General features: G+C 45.4%; 1 protein-coding gene across 2 annotated transcripts in view; it reads right to left on the reverse strand.

Annotated features, from left to right (window-relative positions):
• LOC139267485 (dynein axonemal heavy chain 8-like) overlaps positions 1-20,883 on the reverse strand; it is a 2,569,686-nt gene that overhangs the window by 162,886 nt on the left and 2,385,917 nt on the right. For both annotated transcript variants that reach the window (XM_070885867.1, XM_070885866.1), the window contains 2 exons: positions 12,695-12,816; positions 1,124-1,242 (listed from right to left, as the gene is read on the reverse strand). In XM_070885867.1, the coding sequence (XP_070741968.1) occupies positions 1,124-1,242; positions 12,695-12,816 (241 nt within the window). The remainder of the gene's footprint in view (positions 1-1,123; positions 1,243-12,694; positions 12,817-20,883) is intronic.

Here is a 20,883-nt window from a genome sequence, read left to right on the forward strand (position 1 = left end):
TGGGCAGTCCCTCGAAATTGAGGAAGGCTTGCTTCCACTCTAAATGTGACTTCTCAGGTGACTGTACAGTCCAATATGGGAATTACAGCCTCTGTCATAGGTGGAATAGACAGTGGTTGAAGGAAAGGGTGGGTGGGTAATCTGGTTTGCCGCACATTCCTTCTGCTGTCTGCATTTGGTTTCTGCAATGTCTCGGCGACGAGACTCGAGGTGCTCAGCGCTCTCCCGGATGCTCTTTCTCCATTTAGGCCTTGTTCTTGGTCTCGGTCTCGGTCTTAGGGCAGGGATTCCCAGGTGCCGGTGGGGATGTTGCACTTTACCAAGGAGGCTTTGAGGGTGTCCTTGAAATATTTCCTCTGCCCACCTGGGGATCGCTTGCCATGTAGGAGTTCCGAGTGGAGCGCTTGCTTTGGGAGTCTCGTGTCGGGCAGGGCAGCATTCCAATACTCTCCTGATCAACCTCTGATCTTGCACCCTCTATAAACTTGAGCTCATCCCAAACACTGTTGCCCTTATCCGAACTCACACCAAGTCCTGTTTGCCCATTCATCCCTGTGCTCGTTGACCTATATTGGCTCCCAGTCCGCAACATTTCAATTTGAAAATTCTCCTCCTTGTTTTCAGACCTCTCCATGACCTCGCCCCTTCCTATCTCTGTAACCAACTCCAGCCCTATAACCCTCTGAAAACTTAACACTCCTTCCATTCTGGCCTCTTGCACAGCCACGATTTTAAATCTTCCACCAGGCAGCCGTGCCTTCAGCCATCTAAGCCCTAAGCTCTGGAATTCCCTCCCTCGCTACCTCTCGGCCCTCTTTTAAGAAACTCCTTAAAACCTACCACTTTGACAACTGGGTAATAAAAATTCTGAAGCACTAAATTTGTATATCTTGAGTGCAGTGGCTATTATTTTGGGTGTGTGTTATATGGACAATTTTCTAAAAAGCAGCAGAATAAGAAATGTCCACCTCAAATAGCTCTGATTTGTTTCAGGTGATGCTCTTTTCTTGTCGCAAGTAAATACATAAATGGCCAGTGCAGCCATATACTTACAATGAACCTATAGATGGGAACTAGAGTATTAGTTGTACTTGGTTAACGTGCTTTTCTGCGTGTAACTGACCTGATGAGCAAGAGCTTGCAGAATGAATCCAAAGAGTCATTGTATCCATTAGGAATTATCGCTTCTTCTGGAGCTTCCGCATCAAACCAGACTTTCCAAATTTTCTCATTCTTAGTTACCTGTAACCGTATATCAAACTATAAAATCAACTAAAAAAAATTCAAGATATAATTACTTTTAAAGAACTTTGGTTTTCAAATTATCGGGCTGAATTTCCAGCCTTTCTGCCTGGTCGAAATAGGACGGTAACACCCACAAAATGGTGGGCATTGACTTGCTGCCCCATTACAATATTCACAGAGGCCTACCAATGGACTTCCAGAGATGGGCTCAAAGATTGGTGTGGGAGAAATACGTTTCGATTCTTGGGGCACTGGCACCAGTACTGGGATAAGAGGGAGCTGATCTGTCGGGAAAGGCTTCACTTGAACCAGTCTGGGACCAGTGTCCTGGTGAATCGATTAACTAGGGCTGTAGTTAGAGCTTTAAAATAAATAGTCGGGGGGAGGGCGCAGGTGAGCAGAAATGTAAAAAATCAAAAAGAAAGGAGAAGGCAATAGTGCAGGGTAGCAAGAGGGGTAATGATAACCAGAGTGTGACAGGAAGGGTCAGAGCATATAAATGTGAGTGCATCAGAAAGTGGTGTTTGAGTAGGCAAAAATGGTAAAAGGACAACATTAAAAGCTCTTTATCTGAATGCATGGAGCATTCGTAGCAAGATAGATGAATTGATGGCATAATTGGTTATGATCTGCTAGCCATCACAGAGACGTGGTTGCAAGGTGACCAAGGCTGTGAACTGAATATTCAAGTATATTTGACATTTTGGAAGGATAGGAAGAAAGTAAAAGGAGGCAGGGTAGCTCTGTTAATAAAGGATGAGATTAGTGCAGTCGTGAGAAATGACATTGGCTCAGAAGATCAAGATAGAGAACCAGTTTGGGTGGAGATAAGAAATAATAAGGGGATAAAGTAGTCTATAGGCCCACTAACAGTAGCTATACTTTAGGATAGAGTATAACTCAAGAACTAATAGAGGCTTGTAAGAAAGGTACGGCAATAATCATGGGTGATTTTAATCTTCATATTGATTGGACAGAGCACTGGAGAAGTACCACCAAAACTGCCTCTGCAAGATCCTGCAAATCCATTGGCAGGATAGGCGCACCAATGTCAGTGTTCTCACTCAGGCCAACATCCCAGCATTGAGGCATTAACCACGGTCAATCAGCTCCGATGGATGGGCCACATCGTCCACATGCCCGATACTAGACTCCCAAAACAAGTGCTCTACTCAGAGCTCCGACACGGCAAGTGAGCCCCAGATGGCCAGAGGAAACGCTTCAAGGACACCCTCAAAGCCTCCTTGAAAAAGTGCAACATCACCACTGACACCTGGGAAATCCTGACCCAAGACTGCTCAAAGCGGAGGAGAAGCTTCCGAGAAGGCGCCGAACACCTCGAGTCTCTTCGCCGGGAGCAAGCTGAAGCCAAGAGCAAACAGAGGAAAGAGCGCACGACCATTCAAGCACCACAGCTACCCGTCCTTTCAACCACCATCTGCCCCACCTGTGACTGAGGCTGTAGGTCCCGCATTGGACTCATCAGTCACATGACAACTCATATTAGTGAGTCCCTCGACTCCGAGGGACTGCCTAAGAAGAAGAAGATTGATTGGACAAATCAAATTGGCAAAGGTAGCCTTGAGGAAGAATTCATAGAGTGTATTTGGGATGGTTTCTTAGAACAATACATTGTGGAACCAAACAGGCAGCAGACTATTTTAGATCTGGTAACGTGAGAGGCGGGAGTCGAGAGAGGCAGCAGCCTATAAAAGGCTCAGCAGTCCGGGGAGCGTCGAGAGAAGCGGGAGTCGAGAGAGGCAGCGGCCTATAAAAGGCTCAGCAGTCCGGGGAGCGTCGAGAGAGGCGGGAGTCGAGAGAGGCAGCGGCCTATAAAAGGCTCAGCAGTCGGGGGAGCGTCGAGAGAGGCGGGAGTCGAGAGAGGCAGCGGCCTATAAAAGGCTCAGCAGTCCGGGGAGCGTCGAGAGAAGCGGGAGTCGAGAGAGGCAGCGGCCTATAAAAGGCTCAGCAGTCCGGGGAGCGTCGAGAGAGGCGGGAGTCGAGAGAGGCAGCGGCCTATAAAAGGCTCAGCAGTCCGGGGAGCGTCGAGAGAGGCGGGAGTCGAGAGAGGCAGCGGCCTACAAAAGGCTCAGCAGTCCGGGGAGCGTCGAGAGAGGCGGGAGTCGAGAGAGGCAGCAGCCTATAAAAGGCTCAGCAGTCCGGGGAGCGTCAAGAGAGGCGGGAGTCGAGAGAGGCGTACCGGTGCAGCTCCAGCTGGGAGAGAAGGCAAAAAAGGCAAAAAAGAAGTAGAAAGAAATCAAAAGGTGACGTCACAGCCAACGTGGTAAGTGATTGGCTGCTGATTGGTGAGTAGTTTTTCTTTTTCTTTATTAGTCAGTAACTTTTAACAGTGTTGTCGGCAATTTAAGTGTATCTAAGGGTTAAATCATGGCAGGACAGCTCGGTCACGTGATATGCTCCTCCTGTACCATGTGGGAACACGGGGACAACACCAGTGTCCCTGACGACTACATGTGCGGGAAGTGTGTCCACCTCCGGCTACTGACGGTCCGCGTTGCGGAGTTGGAGCTGAAGGTGGATTCACTCTGGAGCATCCACGATGCTGAGAATGACGTGAGTATCACGTGTAGCGAGTTGGTCTTACTGCAGGAGAAGGGTCCACAGCCAGCGAGGGAATGGAAGACCAGCAGGAAGAGTAGTGCAAGGAAGGTAGTGCAGGGGTCCCCTGTGGTCATCCCCCTGCAAAACAGATACACCGCTTTGAGTACTGTTGAGGGGGATGACTCATCAGGGGAGGGCAGCAGCAGCCAAGTTCATGGCACCGTGGCTGGCTCTGTTGCACAGGAGGGCAGGAAAAAGAGTGGAAGAGCGATAGTGATAGGGGATTCAATTGTAAGGGGAATAGATAGGCGTTTCTGCGGCCGCAACCGAGACTCCAGGATGGTATGTTGCCTCCCTGGTGCAAGGGTCAAGGATGTCTCGGAGCGGGTGGAGGACATTCTAAAAAGGGAGGGAGAACAGCCAGTTGTCGTGGTGCACGTTGGTACCAATGACATAGGTAAAAAAAGGGATGAGTTCCTACGAAATGAATTTAAGGAGCTAGGAGCTAAATTAAAAAGTAGGACCTCAAAAGTAGTAATCTCGGGATTGCTACCAGTGCCACGTGCTAGTCAGAGTAGGAATCGCAGGATAGCTCAGATGAATACGTGGCTTGAGCAATGGTGCAGCAGGGAGGGATTCAAATTCCTGGGGCATTGGAACCGGTTCTGGGGGAGGTGGGACCAGTACAATCCGGACGGTCTGCACCTGGGCAGAATCGGAACCAATGTCCTCGGGGGAGTGTTTGCTAGTGCTGTTGGGGAGGAGTTAAACTAATATGGCAGGGGGATGGGAACCAATGCAGGGAGATAGAGGGAAACAAAAAGGAGGCAAAAACAAAAGACAGAAAGGAGATGAGGAAAAGTGGAGGGCAGAGAAACCCAAGGCAAAGAACAAAAAGGGCCATTGTACAGCAAAATTCTAAAAGGACAGAGGGTGTTAAAAAAACAAGCCTAAAGGCTTTGTGTCTTAATGCAAGGAGTATCCGCAATAAGGTGGATGAATTAACTGTGCAAATAGATGTTAACAAATATGATGTGATTGGGATTACGGAGACGTGGCTCCAGGATGAGCAGGGCTGGGAACTCAACATCCAGGGGTATTCAACATTCAGGAAGGATAGAATAAAAGGAAAAGGAGGTGGGGTAGCATTGCTGGTTAAGGAGGAGATTAAGGCAATAGTTAGGAAGGACATTAGCTTGGATGATGTGGAATCTATATGGGTAGAGCTGCAGAACACCAAAGGGCAAAAAACGTTAGTGGGAGTTGTGTACAGACCTCCAAACAGTAGTAGTGATGTTGGGGAGGGCATCAAACAGGAAATTAGGGGTGCGTGCAATAAAGGTGCAGCAGTTATAATGGGTGACTTTAATATGCACATAGATTGGGCTAACCAAACTGGAAGCAATACGGTGGAGGAGGATTTTCTGGAGTGCATAAGGGATGGTTTTTTAGACCAATATGTCGAGGAACCAACTAGGGGGGAGGCCATCTTAGACTGGGTGTTATGTAATGAGAAAGGATTAATTAGCAATCTCGTTGTGCGAGGCCCCTTGGGGAAGAGTGACCATAATATGGTGGAATTCTGCATTAGGATGGAGAATGAAACAGTTAATTCAGAGACCATGGTCCAGAACTTAAAGAAGGCTAACTTTGAAGGTATGAGGCGTGAATTGGCTGAGATGGATTGGCGAATGATACTTAAGGGGTTGACTGTGGATGGGCAATGGCAGACATTTAGAGACCGCATGGATGAACTACAACAATTGTACATTCCTGTCTGGCATAGAAATAAAAAAGGGAAGGTGGCTCAACCGTGGCTATCAAGGGAAATCAGGGATAGTATTAAAGCCAAGGAAGTGGCATACAAATTGGCCAGAAATAGCAGCGAACCTGGGGACTGGGAGAAATTTAGAACTCAGCAGAGGAGGACAAAGGGTTTGATTAGGGCAGGGAAAATGGAGTATGAGAAGAAGCTTGCAGGGAACATTAAGACGGATTGCAAAAGTTTCTATAGATATGTAAAGAGAAAAAGGTTAGTAAAGACAAATGTAGGTCCCCTGCAGTCAGAATCAGGGGAAGTCATAACGGGGAACAAAGAAATGGCGGACCAATTGAACAAGTACTTTGGTTCGGTATTCACGAAGGAGGACACGAACAACCTTCCGGTTATAAAAGGGGTCGGGGGGTCTAGTAAGGAGGAGGAACTGAGGGAAATCCTTATTAGCCGGGAAATTGTGTTGGGGAAATTGATGGGATTGAAGGCCGATAAATCCCCAGGGCCTGATGGACTGCATCCCAGAGTACTTAAGGAGGTGGCCTTGGAAATAGTGGATGCGTTGACAGTCATTTTCCAACATTCCATTGACTCTGGATCAGTTCCTATGGAGTGGAGGGTAGCCAATGTAACCCCACTTTTTAAAAAAGGAGGGAGAGAGAAAACAGGGAATTATAGACCGGTCAGCCTGACATCGGTAGTGGGTAAAATGATGGAATCAATTATTAAGGATGTCATAGCAGTGCATTTGGAAAGAGGTGACATGATAGGTCCAAGTCAGCATGGATTTGTGAAAGGGAAATCATGCTTGACAAATCTTCTGGAATTTTTTGAGGATGTTTCCAGTAGAGTGGATAAGGGAGAACCAGTTGATGTGGTATATTTGGACTTTCAGAAGGCGTTCGACAAGGTCCCACACAAGAGATTGATGTGCAAAGTTAGAGCACATGGGATTGGGGGTAGTGTACTGACATGGATTGAGAACTGGTTGTCAGACAGGAAGCAAAGAGTAGGAGTAAATGGGTACTTTTCAGAATGGCAGGCAGTGACTAGTGGGGTACCGCAAGGTTCTGTGCTGGGGCCCCAGCTGTTTACACTGTACATTAATGATTTAGATGAGGGGATTAAATGTAGTATCTCCAAATTTGCGGATGACACTAAGTTGGGTGGCAGTGTGAGCTGCGAGGAGGATGCTGTGAGGCTGCAGAGCGACTTGGATAGGTTAGGTGAGTGGGCAAATGCATGGCAGATGAAGTATAATGTGGATAAATGTGAGGTTATCCACTTTGGTGGTAAAAACAGAGAGACAGACTATTATCTGAGTGGTGACAGATTAGGAAAAGGGGAGGTGCAAAGAGACCTGGGTGTCATGGTACATCAGTCATTGAAGGTTGGCATGCAGGTGCAGCAGGCGGTTAAGAAAGCAAATGGCATGTTGGCCTTCATAGCAAGGGGATTTGAGTACAGGGGCAGGGAGGTGTTGCTACAGTTGTACAGGGCATTGGTGAGGCCACACCTGGAGTATTGTGTACAGTTTTGGTCTCCTAACCTGAGGAAGGACATTCTTGCTATTGAGGGAGTGCAGCGAAGGTTCACCAGACTGATTCCCGGGATGGCGGGACTGACCTATCAAGAAAGACTGGATCAACTGGGCTTGTATTCACTGGAGTTCAGAAGAATGAGAGGGGACCTCATAGAAACATATAAAATTCTGACGGGGTTAGACAGGTTAGATGCAGGAAGAATGTTCCCAATGTTGGGGAAGTCCAGAACCAGGGGTCACAGTCTAAGGATAAGGGGTAAGCCATTTAGGACCGAGATGCGGAGGAACTTCTTCACCCAGAGAGTGGTGAACCTGTGGAATTCTCTACCACAGAAAGTTGTTGAGGCCAATTCACTAAATATATTCAAAAAGGAGTTAGATGAGGTCCTTACTGCTAGGGGGATCAAGGGGTATGGCGAGAAAGCAGGAATGGGGTACTGAAGTTGAATGTTCAGCCATGAACTCATTGAATGGCGGTGCAGGCTAGAAGGGCCGAATGGCCTACTCCTGCACCTATTTTCTATGTTTCTATGTTTCTATGTGTAATGAGACTGGATTAATTAATGATCGCATAGCAAAGGATCCTCTTGGGATGAGTGATTATAGCATGGTGGAATTTCAAATTCAGTTTGAGGGTGAGAAAGCTAGGTCTCAAACTAGTGTCTTGAATATAAATAAAGGCAATTACAAAAGTATAAAGGCTGAGTTGGCTAAAATAGACTGGGAAAATAGATTAAAGGGTAAGACGGTAGATGAACAGTGGCAAACATTTAAGGTGATATTTTATACCTCTCTGCAAGATATATTCCAGTGAGAAAAAAAGACTCAAAGAGAAGGATAAACTATCCATGGCTAACTAAGGAAGTAAAGGATGGTATCAAATTGAAAACAAAGGTATACAATGTTGCGAAGAATAGTGGAAGGCCAGGGGATTGGGAAAGTTTTAGAAACCAGCAAACGATGACTAAAAAAATAATAAAGAGAGAGAAGATAGCTTATGAGAGTAAATTAGAAAGAAATATAAAAACAGATAGTATGAGCTTCTACAGGTATAAAGAAATGTTAAAAAAAATCCATGCACAGGCATCTTCCACCCTTCAATATGTAGTTCAGGACCTGGAATGTCAGGTCCTTCATTGAAATACCTGTGAACTCATCCCTTTTTGGTGTGGGAGCAAGTCATCCTCGATATGAGGGACCGCCTAAGAAGAAGAAGAAGATAAAAAGGAAGAGAGTAGCTAAAGTAAACGTTGGTCCCTTCGAGGATGAAACTTGGGAATTAATAATGGGAAACAGGGAAATGGCAGAGACTTTGAATAAATATTTTGTATTGGTCTTCATGGTAGAAGACACTAAAAGCATCCCAATAATTGATAATCAAGGGGCTGTCGGGAGGGGGGAACTTAAAACAATCACTGTCATTAAAGAAGAAGTACTCGGTAAAATAATGGGACTAAAGGTGGACAAGTCACGACTTAATAGTGTAGATGAACAAGGGGACCTTGGAGTGCTTGCCCACAGATTCCTGAAAGTGGCAGGTCAGGTGGATAAGGTGGTTAAGAAGGCTTATGGAATGCTTGCCTTTATTGGCCGAGGCATAGAATATAAGAACAGGGAGGTTATACTTAAATTGTATAATACTTTGGTTAGGCCACAGCTGGAGTACTGCGAGCAGTTTTGGTCACCGTGTTATATGAAGGACATGATTGCACTAGAGAGGATGCAGAGGAGATTTACTCGGATGCTGCCTGGAATGGAGAATCTTAGTTATGAGGACAGATTGGATAGGCTGGGTTTGTTCTCATTGGAACAGAGGAGGTTGAGAGGAGACCTCATTGAGGTGTGCAAAATATTGAGGGGCCTGGACATAGTGGATAGTAAGGGTCTATTTCCATTGGTGGAGGAGTCTATTATGAGGGGGCATAGTTTTAAGGTGGTTGGTGGAACGTTTAGAGGGGATTCGAGGGGGGGGCTTCTTTAGGCAGAGGGTTGTGGGGATCTGGAACTCACTGCCTGGACGAGTGATGGATGCAGAAACCCTCACCACTTTTAAGAGATGGTTGGATAGGCACTTAAAGTGCCGCAACCTGCAGGGTTACGTGTTATATATGAATAAAGAGTCTGACTCGATACTGTGAGCTCAAAGTAAAGTGTGACCTTAGTCTTTTATTGCAGGTCTCCAGAGTGCCTCTCCAGCCTGTGAGGCCTCCTTAAGTACCTGTGCTCCTAAGGGATTGTGGGATCCCTTGGGACTCCAGAAGACGAGCCCTCTGGTGGCTATAAAAGGTATATAAAAGTTTACATACATAACAACACGGACCTCGAGCTGGTAATTGGGATTAGACAGGATAACCTCTTGTTGGCCGGTGCAGATATGATGGTAAGTACTTCAGGAAATCGAATACGGCCAGGGTGATCTCCTGGACTAGTTTCGATCACCTGGATGGATTGGAGAGGAATTTTACCAGATTTTTTTCCCTAAATTGGCCTGGGTTTTTATCTGGTTTTTGCCTCTCCCAGGAGATCACATGGCTCTGGTTGGGGTTGAGTGTAAGGAGTGTCGCAGTTATGTGGGGCGGACTGGTTGGGCTGGGTGCTCTTTACCTTTCCGCCATTGTTTTCATTGTTCATAGATTTATATGTAACCTTCAGAGCTGCTGATCGAGGGCTATGTGGCTCTTTGTTGGCTGGTGCGGACATGATGGGCCGAAATGGCCTCCTTCTGCGCTGTAAATTTCTATGCTTCTATGTTTCTAAATCTCCTTTGCTGAGTTTTTTGAGGATGTAGCGAGCAGGTGGATAAAGGAGAACCAGCAGATATTGTGTATTTTGGATTTCCAGAATGCATTTGATAAGGCACTACATAAAAGGTTACTGCACAAGATAAAAGCTCACGGGGTTGGGGGTAATATATTAGCATGGATAGAGGATTGGCTAACTAACAGAAAACAGAAAGTCAGGATAAATCAGTCATTTTCAGGTTGGCCTACTGTAACAAGTGGGGTGCCACAGGGATCAGTGCTGGAGCCTCAACTATTTACAATCGATAGTAATGACTTGGATGAAAGGACCAAGTGTAATGTAGCCAAATTTTCTGATGCTACAAAGATAGGTGGGAAATCAAATTGTGTGGAGGATGCAAATAATCTGCAAAAGGATCTAGATAGGCAAAGTGAGTGGGCAAAAATCTGGCAGATGGAGTATAATGTAGGAAAAGGTGAGGTTATCCACTTTGGTAGGAAAAATAAAAAAGCAAATTATTATTTAAATGGGGAGAGATGGCCTATGCAAATGAGGCCCAGTCTTCAAAATGAAAGAGACCTCCCAGTGGGACAATTCGCTGGCTAGCCAGCCCCACAAGGTATTTTCAACTTTCCCTCCTCGAGCTATCATACCCACAGTTGTATATTCGAATACCTGATGTCTGCCAAGGAATCTTAGTGCTGTAGAGCCTGCCCAAGTCCTTTGGTTCAGTCTCAATCTCTAAGTCCCTGTAATCGTTCTCAAGGCTCAGCTATGGGAGCACGACAGACAGAGAAAGAGTGGGGCCAATTAGGGACTACAGAGGAAATGTGTGTGTGGAGGTGGAAGATGTGGATAAGATTCTTAATGAATACTTTGCATCCGTTTTCACAAAAGAGAGGGATGATGCAGACTTTGCAATGAGGGAGGAGGAGTGTGAAATATTAGATGACACAAATATAATGAGAGAGGAAGTATTAAGGGGAAGTTTTGAAAGTGGATAACTCCCCAGGCCCAGATGAAATGTATCACAGGCTGTTAAGAGAAGCCAAAGAGGAAATAGCAGAGACTCTGACCATCATTTTCCAATCCTCTTTGGCTATAGGTGTGGTGCCAGAGGACTGGAGGGCTGCTAATGTTGTACCTTTGTTTAAAAAGGGAGAAAGGGATAGACCGAGTAATTATAGCCTAACTTCGGTGGTGGGAAAATTATTGGAAAAAATCCTGAGGGACAGGATAAATCTTCATTTAGAAAGACACGGATTAATCAAGGACCGTCAGCATGGATTTGTTGAGGGAAGATCGTGTCTGACTAACTTGATTGAATTTTTCGAGGAGGTAACCAGGTGGGTCAATGAGGACAGTGCATATAATGTAGTGTATATGGATTTTAGCAAGGCTTTTGATGAGATCCCACATGGCAGACTGGTTACAAAAGTAATAGCCGATGGGATCCAGGGCAAAGTGGCAAATTGAGTCTAAAATTGGCTCAGAGGCAAGAAGCAAAGGGTAATGGTTGATGGGTGATTTTGTGAATGGAAGGCTGTATCCAATGGGGCTCCGCAGAGATCAGTGCTGGGTCCCCTGCTTTTTGTGTTATATTTCAATAACTTGGACTTAAATGTTGGCGGTATAATTAAAAAGTTTGCAGATGACACCAAAATAGGCTGTGTAGTTGATAATGAAGAAGAAAGCTGCGGACTGCAGGAAGATATCAATGTACTGGTCAGGTGGGCAGAACAGTGGCAAATGGAATTCAATCCGAATGAGTGTGAGGTCTAACAAGGCAAGGGAATACACATTAAATGGTACGACTGAAAAGTAACAAAGGGACCTTGGAGTGCAGGTCCACAGATCCCTGAAGGTAGCAGGCCAGCTAGATAAGGTGGTTAAGAAGGCATATGGAATACTTGCCTTTATAAGTTGAGGCTTGGAATACAAGAACAAGGAGATCATGCTTGAACTGTATAAAACACTGGTTAGGCCCCAGCTGGAGTACTGTGTGCAGTTCTGGTCACCACATTACAGGAAAGATGTGATTGCACTGGAAAGTGTGCAGAGGAGATTTACAAGAATGTTGTCTGGACTGGAGAATTTTGGCTATGAGGAAAGATTGGAGATGCTGGGTTTGTTTTCTTTGGAACAGAGGAGGTTGAGGGGAGACCTGATTGACATAAAATGATGGGCCTGGATAGGAAGGAGCTGCTTCCTTGGCAGAGGGGTCAACAACCAGTGAGCATAGATTTAAAGTAATTGGGGAGAGGTTTAGAGGAGATATGAGGGGAAATTTCTTCACCCAGAGGGTGGTGGGGGTCTGGAACTCACTGCCTGAAAGGGTGGTAGAGGCAAAAACTCTCACCACATTTTAAAAATACTTGGATGTGCACTTAAAGTGCTGTAACCTACAGGGATACGGACCAAGAGCTGGAAAGTGGGATTAGGCTGGATAGCTCTTGGTCGGCCGACGCGGACATGATGGGCCGAAATGGCCTCCTTCCGTGCTGTAAATTTCTATGATTCTATGATTCTCTGCGCTCTTTGTAGTGGCTCCCCACTCCTGCCGTTGTCTCGCTTTCTCAGACCGCAGTTCTCCTCCCATACAAATACAGTTAGCATAAAGTGACTTCAGAATGATGGCTAAGTGCAGTCTACTGATAATATTATTCATAATAAAAACTTTGACAATCACATTTTTATGTTGTAAAGCAAACTTCTAATTTGTGGATTTACTGTGGAAAATGTCGCCTTCTCTTTGAACTGTAATGCTTGCTGCTTGTTTGATGAGCAAATCGTGCTGTATGAGCATGAGTAGAACGTAGCTGCAATACCTGGTTCAATATCTCTGCAAACTGAGAGAGTTTGCTCAGCTCCACCAAGTTCAACCAAGTCATATCAAGGATCCAACGGTAAGGTTTCTGTGGACTGGCTTTAAGGTCAAGGGCTGCTCCACCTACACAAAGAATGCATCTTTAGTAAAACAGCTTGAAGACAATGTTACCTAGGACACAATGGGACCGATTTTTATCTTATAACCATTCCCTTTATATCTATAAACATGGGGGTTGTAGGACAAAAAAGCAGGGGAGCAGTTAAAATGAGGCAGCTCCATTTCCCATTCTGTTCTGATCAATTCTCCATTTTAACACAGCTGGTTTTGGTGGAAGCCTCACTAGTCAATGCAAATTGTGATCCCATGATTTACATACGATCCCGATGGTATTTTAACTTTCTCCTCGGCAAACACCCGCTCCCTTTTCCACGGCACCTTCCTGTGCAAGCCCAGCAGATATAACACCTGCCCTTTCCCCTCCTCCCTTCCCACCGTCCATGGTCCCAAACACTCCTTTCAGGTGTATTGTTTTACTTGTACTTCTTTTAATTTAGAACAGTAAATTCGTTGCTCATGATGTGGTCTCCTCTACATTGGGGAGACGAAACTCAGATTGGGTGATAGCTTTGCTGAACACCTCCATTCAGTCGACAAACACAATCCTGAGCTTCCGGTGGCTTACTATTATAATTTCCCATTCCACTGTTCACTGCTCCAATGAAGGTCAACGAAAATTCAAGGAACAGCACCTTATCTTTAAATTACAGCATTCTGATCAATCAACTTTGATTTCAATAACTTCAGATCATAACCACGGCTCTCATTTTATCGGACAGCAGGAGCTGGTAATGGTTCTGCTGTTGCCATATAAAGCTTCTCTAGACCCATGTTTCGTTTCTTTACTTGTCCCATTACCAACCCCTTTTGTCTTGCACCATCATTCCTTTTGTCATTTCATCACTTTTGCCTTCTACCCTATCACAGACCTTCCCCTCTGTTCTTTCCTCCCTGCACCCTTTTCCCTGGCTCTGTACATGCTTAAAAACGGTTAAGTCTCTAACTTCTTTCAGTTTTGAAAAAGATTGTCAACCTGAAACGTTAACTCTGTTTCTCTCTCCACAAATGCTGCCTCACCTGCCGAGTATTTGCAGAATTTGATGTTTTTATTTCAGATTTCCAGTTTCAGCATGGTTTTGCTATCGTTTTGCTATCGTTTGTACTCTATAGGTACAGTAAATGAGCAATGGGAGGCCTTCAAATAGGAGATAGTTTGGATACAGACTAGACACATTACCATGAGTGAGAGAGGAAGGGCAAAAGATATAAGGGGCAACATTCAGTAGCATGCATTTGGGGCGGTAAGTTTTATATTATTGACCATTTAGCTCCCGGCAAGATGCGCTGCAAAATTGTGGGAATTGGGCACTTTTCCCTCAGAAATGTAGCAAGGTGGCATCTGAGGCTTTAATGGCTTCAGTGGGGCACTGCAGGGGCACTATTACTGGGCTACACCCAATTTCAATTGACTTTCATTCAGTGATAACCAGGCTGCTGTTCATTCTAGTTCTTAAAGGGGATGTCGTTTCAGGCAGCACCTGGTCATTTTCATCATTTCTTGAGTTGACTGAGCTGCAAGCTAGATGTGTGATGGCTGATCCAAGACCTCATGCAAGGGCCACTCGGTTCAACGACCTGGCGTTGGAGACATTGCTGGAGCAGTGGAGAGAAGAGGGCGGCACTGTTCCCTCCACCTGGGAGAAGGCAAACTCCACAAGTTTTTTGGGCAATGTGGCCAGAGGTGGCTGCGGAGGTGTCGGATAGCACGGTGATGGATAGAACCCATACACAGGGTCACAAAAAATTCAACGACCTCACTTGTGTGGTCAAAGTGAGTTTCCACAACTCTTACATAGCAGCCTCTCAGTCTCTGTCTGTGCACACTGTGCAAACCAGCACTTAACCCAGCATGCGACCACCAACCATCTGTGCCTACTCACAGTCTCAGCATTTATTTCACGTCTTGCCTACATTCACAGCTATTTAAACACGGCAGGCATATCCTCCACATACATAACTGGACACTTACTCACATAGCTTCTTTTCTTTTGCAGGCCAAGATGGCACACAACCGGATGGAGAAGCAGCAGACTGGAGTGGGGTGGGGGGGAGAGTGGGTGGCGTAAGATGAACAATGCCAGCTTTCTGACCTGGAGGATCGTGTACTGCAGCTCATTGGCCCGCAGGCACAGGTGGACCCTGTGGCCACTGGAGACGTCAAGCCTGCTGGGGGCAACAATGGTATCTTTATCCCCTCTTCTCCTCCCACTTCCCCGTTAAACCAGAAGGCCTTGTCACTTTCCACCTCCACTTTCCACTGTTTGCCTTCCTTGCTCCATTCCTGCAGCCCTGCCCTAACCTTAACATGACTCTTGTGCTATTTATGCTTATATTAATGGCTTATAGAACCTATGCCATAGTAGTGTGTGGCACTGTTAGGCTGGCTCAATGGTAGCACTCCTCTCTTAGTAGGTAGGGGGCCCAACCCTCACTCTAGGCCATAAGCACATAATCTACGCAGTACTCAGAAAGCCTGCATTATGGGAGGTACTGTCTTTTCGATGCAATGTTAAACCAAGACCTATCTGCCTGTTCACACTCAAGAATATATTAAAAGATCCCATGGCTATTTTTTGAAAAAAAGCAGCGAATTCTTCAGTGTCCTGGTCAATATTCCTTCCTCAACCAACACACCAAAAAACAAATTATCTATTAAATTACTTTATTTGAAGGTTGATGGCTGGTTTGGTAAGAGATGCAGTCCTGAATATCTTGGAAGCTGGACACCATCAGTCCCTTCAATAGTCCCCCTAAGACCTGAAAGCCTGTAGTCAATGCATGTTGGAGGTCTTGAGGTCTCCGTACTGGAGGGAACCGATGCAGGTTGGAGCTGACACTTGCTCCAGGGTACAGTTCATAGATGAAAATCTTTCCTTAATGGTGGTGTCAGATGTAATGACTCAAGAGTCTGGTTACTGTAAACTCACTCAGGTGCAACCTGATCCATCTTTATTCCAGTCCGAGAGTGCCTGCGTGACAAAGACACCCAGCTTATATACAGGTGGCCAAGCACACATGCCACATGCGTACAGCCCGATGACCTCCGACCGCGGTGCCCTCTGGTGTCTGGTGACCCCCAAGCATGAATACATAACAACAGCCCTCTTTATAAATCTTAACAACAGTCTTTTTACAAATTAAGACGGTCTGGGGCTTTCCTCTCACGAGTTGATCGTCTCAGTTCAACTTTGACTCTGGGCGAACGTTCTGAGTCCATTGAGACTGAGGGCTGAGTAGCCGATCTGATGGTAGTGGTCATGACCACATCAGAGACTGAAGGTTCAAAGCCAGTAATGTTAGCAGAGTCCTCTGATGAGTGAACAACGGTTGGTTTGTCACTGACTGCATCTTCCTCACTCGGTTCCAGTTCATCCGTGTGCCGCAGTTTAACCTGGTCAAGGAGTTTCCTGCATGTTTGCCCATTCTTGAGCACGACAATAAACACTCTGTTACCCTCCTTGGCTGTAATAGTGCCGGCGATCCACTTTGGACCTTGACCATAGTTCAGTACATAAATCGGATCGTTGACCGAGATGTCACGTGACACGGCAACACGATCATGATACCCTTGATGATTTTGACGTCTGTTTTCAACTCGATCATTCAAATCAGGATGAACAAAAGAAAGCCTGGTCTCGAGATTTCTCTTCATCAGTAGTTCAGCAGGAGGAACCCCAGTATGCATATGAGGTCTTGATCTGTAACTGAGCAATATACATGACAACCGTCTCTGCAGTGAGCCCTGAGTTACACATTTCATACTTTGCTTGATCGTTTGAATGGCATGCTCTGCTTGAGCATTAGAAGCAGGCTTGAATAGAGCTGATTTCACATGTCTGATGCCATTGAGTTTCACGAACTCCTGGAACTCAAGACTTGTGAAGCAAGATCCATTGTCACTCACAACAATGTCAGGCAAACTATGAGTAGCAAACATGATACGAAGGCTCTCAATGGTTGCTGTAGGCATGCTGGATGACATAATAACACACTCTATCCACTTAGAATATGCATCTACTACGACAAAAAACATCTTTCCTAGGAACGGGCCCACAAAATCAATGTGGATCCTCAACCATGGTTTGGATGGCCACGACCAAAGACCACTGGAGATCACTGATGCATGCATGATTCCAGATCAGAGTCAATTCCAGGCCACCATACATCAGACCAAGCAATGGATTTCATCATGACAATACCAGGATGAGTGCTATGACATTCATGTACAAATTTTTCTCTACGTTTCTTAGGCATGATAACGCCAGAGTAAACAGTCTGACTGAATGGACAGCTCATCCTTTCGATTGTTGTAAGGTTTGGTCTCCTCACGCATCTCCATAGGTATGGCAGACCGATCATCACTAAGTACACACCGTTTCACAACTGATAAAATAGGGTCATGGCTGGTCCAGATCCTAACTTGTTGAGGAGTGACAGGAGTTCCTTCACTCTCAAAAGCATCCATTACAAACAGTAGATCTGCAGGTTGAGGCATCTCCATCTCAGTTGTGGGTAAGGGCAGACGACACAGTGCATCAGCACAATTCTCAGTTCCAGGTCTATGATGGATGATGTAATCATAGGCAGATAATGTCAGTGCCCACCTTTGAATGCGGGACATAGAAACATAGAAACATAGAAAATAGGTGCAGGAGTAGGTCATTTGGCCCTTCGAGCCTGCACCACCATTCAATAAGATCATGGCTGATCATTCCCTCAGTACCCCTTTTCCTGCTTTCTCTCCATACCCCTTGATCCCTTTAGCCTTAAAGGCCATATCGAACACCCTCTTGAATATATCCAATGAATTGGCATCAACAACTCTCTGCGGTAGGGAATTCCACAGGTTAAAACTCTCTGAGTGAAGAAGTTTCTCCTCATCTCAGTCTTAAATGGCCTACCCCGTATCCTTAGACTGTGTCCCCTGGTTCTGGACATCCCCAACATTAGGAACATTCTTCCTGCATCTAACCTGTCCAGTCCCGTCAGAATTTTATATGTTTCTATGAGATCTCCTCTCATCCTTCTAAACTCTAGTGTATAAAGGCCCAATCGATCCAGTCTCTCCTCATATGTCAGTCCAGCCATCCCGGGAATCAGTCTGGTGAACCTTCGCTGCACTCCCTCAATAGCAAGAACGCCCTTCCTCAGTTTAGGAGAGCAAAACTGAACACAATATTCCAGGTGAGGCCTCACAAGGCCCTGTACAGCTGCAGTAAGACCTCCCTGCTCCTATACTCAAATCCCCTAGCTATGAAGGCCAACATACCATTTGCCTTCTTCACTGCCTGCTGTACCTGCATGTCAACTTTCAATCACTGATGAACCATGGCACCTAGGTCTCGTTGCACCTCCCCTTTTCTAATCTGCCATCATTCAGATAAAATTCTGCCTTTGTATTTTTGCCCCCAAAGTGGATAACAATACATTTATCCACATTATACTGCATCTGCTATACATTTTCCCACTCACCTAACCTGTCCAAGTCACCCTGCAGCCGCTTAGCGTCCTTCTCACAGCTCACACCACCACCCAGTTTAGTGTCATCTGCAAACTTGGAGATATTACACTCAATTCCTTCATCCAAATCATGAATGTATATTGTAAAGAGTTGGGGTCCCAGCACTGAGCCCTGTGGCATTCCACTAGTCACTGCCTGCCATTCTGAAAAGGACCCATTTATCCCGACTCTCTGCTTCCTGTCTGCCAACCAGTTCTCTATCCACGTCAGTACATTACCCCCAATACCATGCGCTTTGATTTTGCACACCAATCTCTTGTCAAAAGCCTTTTGAAAGTCCAAATACACCACATCCACTGGTTCTCCCTTGTCCACTTTACTAGTTACATCCTCAAAAAATTCCACAAGATTTGTCAAGCATGATTTCCCTTTCATAAATCCATGCTGACTTGGACCAATCCTGTCACTGCTTTCCAAATGCACTGCTATTTGATCTTTAATAATTGATTCCAACATTTTCCCCACTGCTGATGTCAGGCTAACCGGTCCATAATTACCTGTTTTCTCTCTCCCTTCTTTTTTAAAAGGTGGTGTTACATTAGCTACCCTCCAGTCCATAGGAACTGATCCAGAGTCGATAGACTGTTGGAAAATTATCACCAATGCATCCACTATTTCTCTGGCCACTTCCTTAACTACTTTGGGATGCAGCCTATCAGGCCCCGGGGATTTATCAGCCTTCAATCCCATCAATTTCCTGAACACAATTTCCCACCCAATAATGTTATCCTTCAGTTCCTCCTTCTCACTAGACCTCGGTCCCCTAGTACATCCGAAAGGTTATTTATGTCTTCCTTCGTGACGACAGAACCAAAATATTTGTTCGACTGGTCTGCCTTTTCTTTGTTCCCCATTATAAATTCACCTGAATCTGACTGCAAGGGACCTATGTTTGTCTTCACTAATCTTTTTCTCTTCACATATCTATAGAAGCTTTTGCAGCCAGTTTTTATGTTCCCAGCAAGCTTCCTCTCATACTCTATTTGCCCCCTCCTAATTAAACCCTTTGTCCTCCTCTGCTGAATTCTAAATTTCTCCCAGTACTCAGGTTTGTTGCTTTTTCTGGCCAATTTATATGCCTCTTCCTTGGATTTAGCACTATCCTTAATTTCCCTTGTTAGTCATGGTTGAGCCACCTTCCCCGTTTTATTTTTACTCCGTACAGAGATGTATAATTGTTGAAGTTCATCCATGTGATCTTTAAATGTTTGCCATTGCCTATCCACTGTCAACCCTTTAAGTATCATTTGCCAGTCTATTCTATCCAATTCACGCCTCATTCCATCAAAGTTACCTTTCCTTATGTTCAGGACCCTAATCTCTGAATTAACTGTGCCACTCTGCATCTTAATAAAGAATTCTACCATATTATGGTCACTATTCCGCAAGGGGCCTTGCACAACAAGATTGCTAATTAGTCCTTTCTCATTGCACATTACCCAGTGTAGGATGGCCAGCCCTCTAGTTGGTTCCTCGACATATTGGTCTAGAAAACCATCCCTAATACACGGCAGGAAATCCTCCTTCACCATATTGTTACCAGTTTGGTTCGCCTAATCTACATGTAGATTAAAGTCGCCCATGATAACTGCTGTACCTTCATTGCACGCATCCCTAACTTCTTGTTTGATGCTGTCCCCAACCTCACTACTACTGTTTGGTGGTCTGTACACAACTCCCACTAGCGTTTTCTGCGCTTTGGTATTCCGCAGCTCCACCCATAGAGATTCCACATCATCCAAGCTAATGTCCTTCCTTACTATTGCGTTAATTTCCTCTTTAACCAGCAACGCTACCCCACCTCCTTTTCCTGTCTGTCTATCCTTCCTTAATGTTGAATACCCCTGGATGTTGAGTTTCCAGCCTTGGTCACCCTGAACCCATGTCTCCGTAATCCCAATTATATCATATTCGTTAATAGCTGCCTGTGCAATTAATTCATCCACCTTATTGTGAATACTCCTCACATTGAGGCACAGAGCCTTCAGGCTTGTCTTTTTAATACACTTTGCCCTTTTGGAACTTTGCTGTAATGTGGCCATTTTTGATTTTTGCTTTGGGTTTCTCTGCCCTCCACTTTTACTTTTCCTCTTTTCTATCTTTTGCTTCTGCCCCCATTCTACTTCCCTCTGTCTCCCTGCATAGGCTCCCATCCCCCAATCATAATCGTCTAACCCCTCCCCAACAGCACTAGCAAACACTCCCCCTGGGACATTGGTTCCAGATCTGCCTAGCTGCAGACCCTCTGGTTTGTACTGGTCCCACCTCCCCCAGAACCAATTCCAATGTCCCAGGGATGATGCATTAGTATCTTTGTTTTCCGCAAACAATGAAATGAGTGGCTTGTGAGCTGTTTCTAGTTCAAAACGAAGACCAAACAGGCACTGGTGCATTTTTTTTACCCCATACACACAGGCCAAAGCTTCTTTCTCTGCCATACTGTAAGCTCTTTCCGCTTTAGACAGACTTCTCGAAGCCTACGCAACAGGTTGTAGCTTGCCCGATTCATTTGCTTGTTGGAGTACGCAGCCAATCCCATATGATGAAGC

This window comes from Pristiophorus japonicus, chromosome 7 (genome assembly GCF_044704955.1).
Source record: "Pristiophorus japonicus isolate sPriJap1 chromosome 7, sPriJap1.hap1, whole genome shotgun sequence".
Classification (NCBI taxonomy): domain Eukaryota; kingdom Metazoa; phylum Chordata; class Chondrichthyes; family Pristiophoridae; genus Pristiophorus; species Pristiophorus japonicus.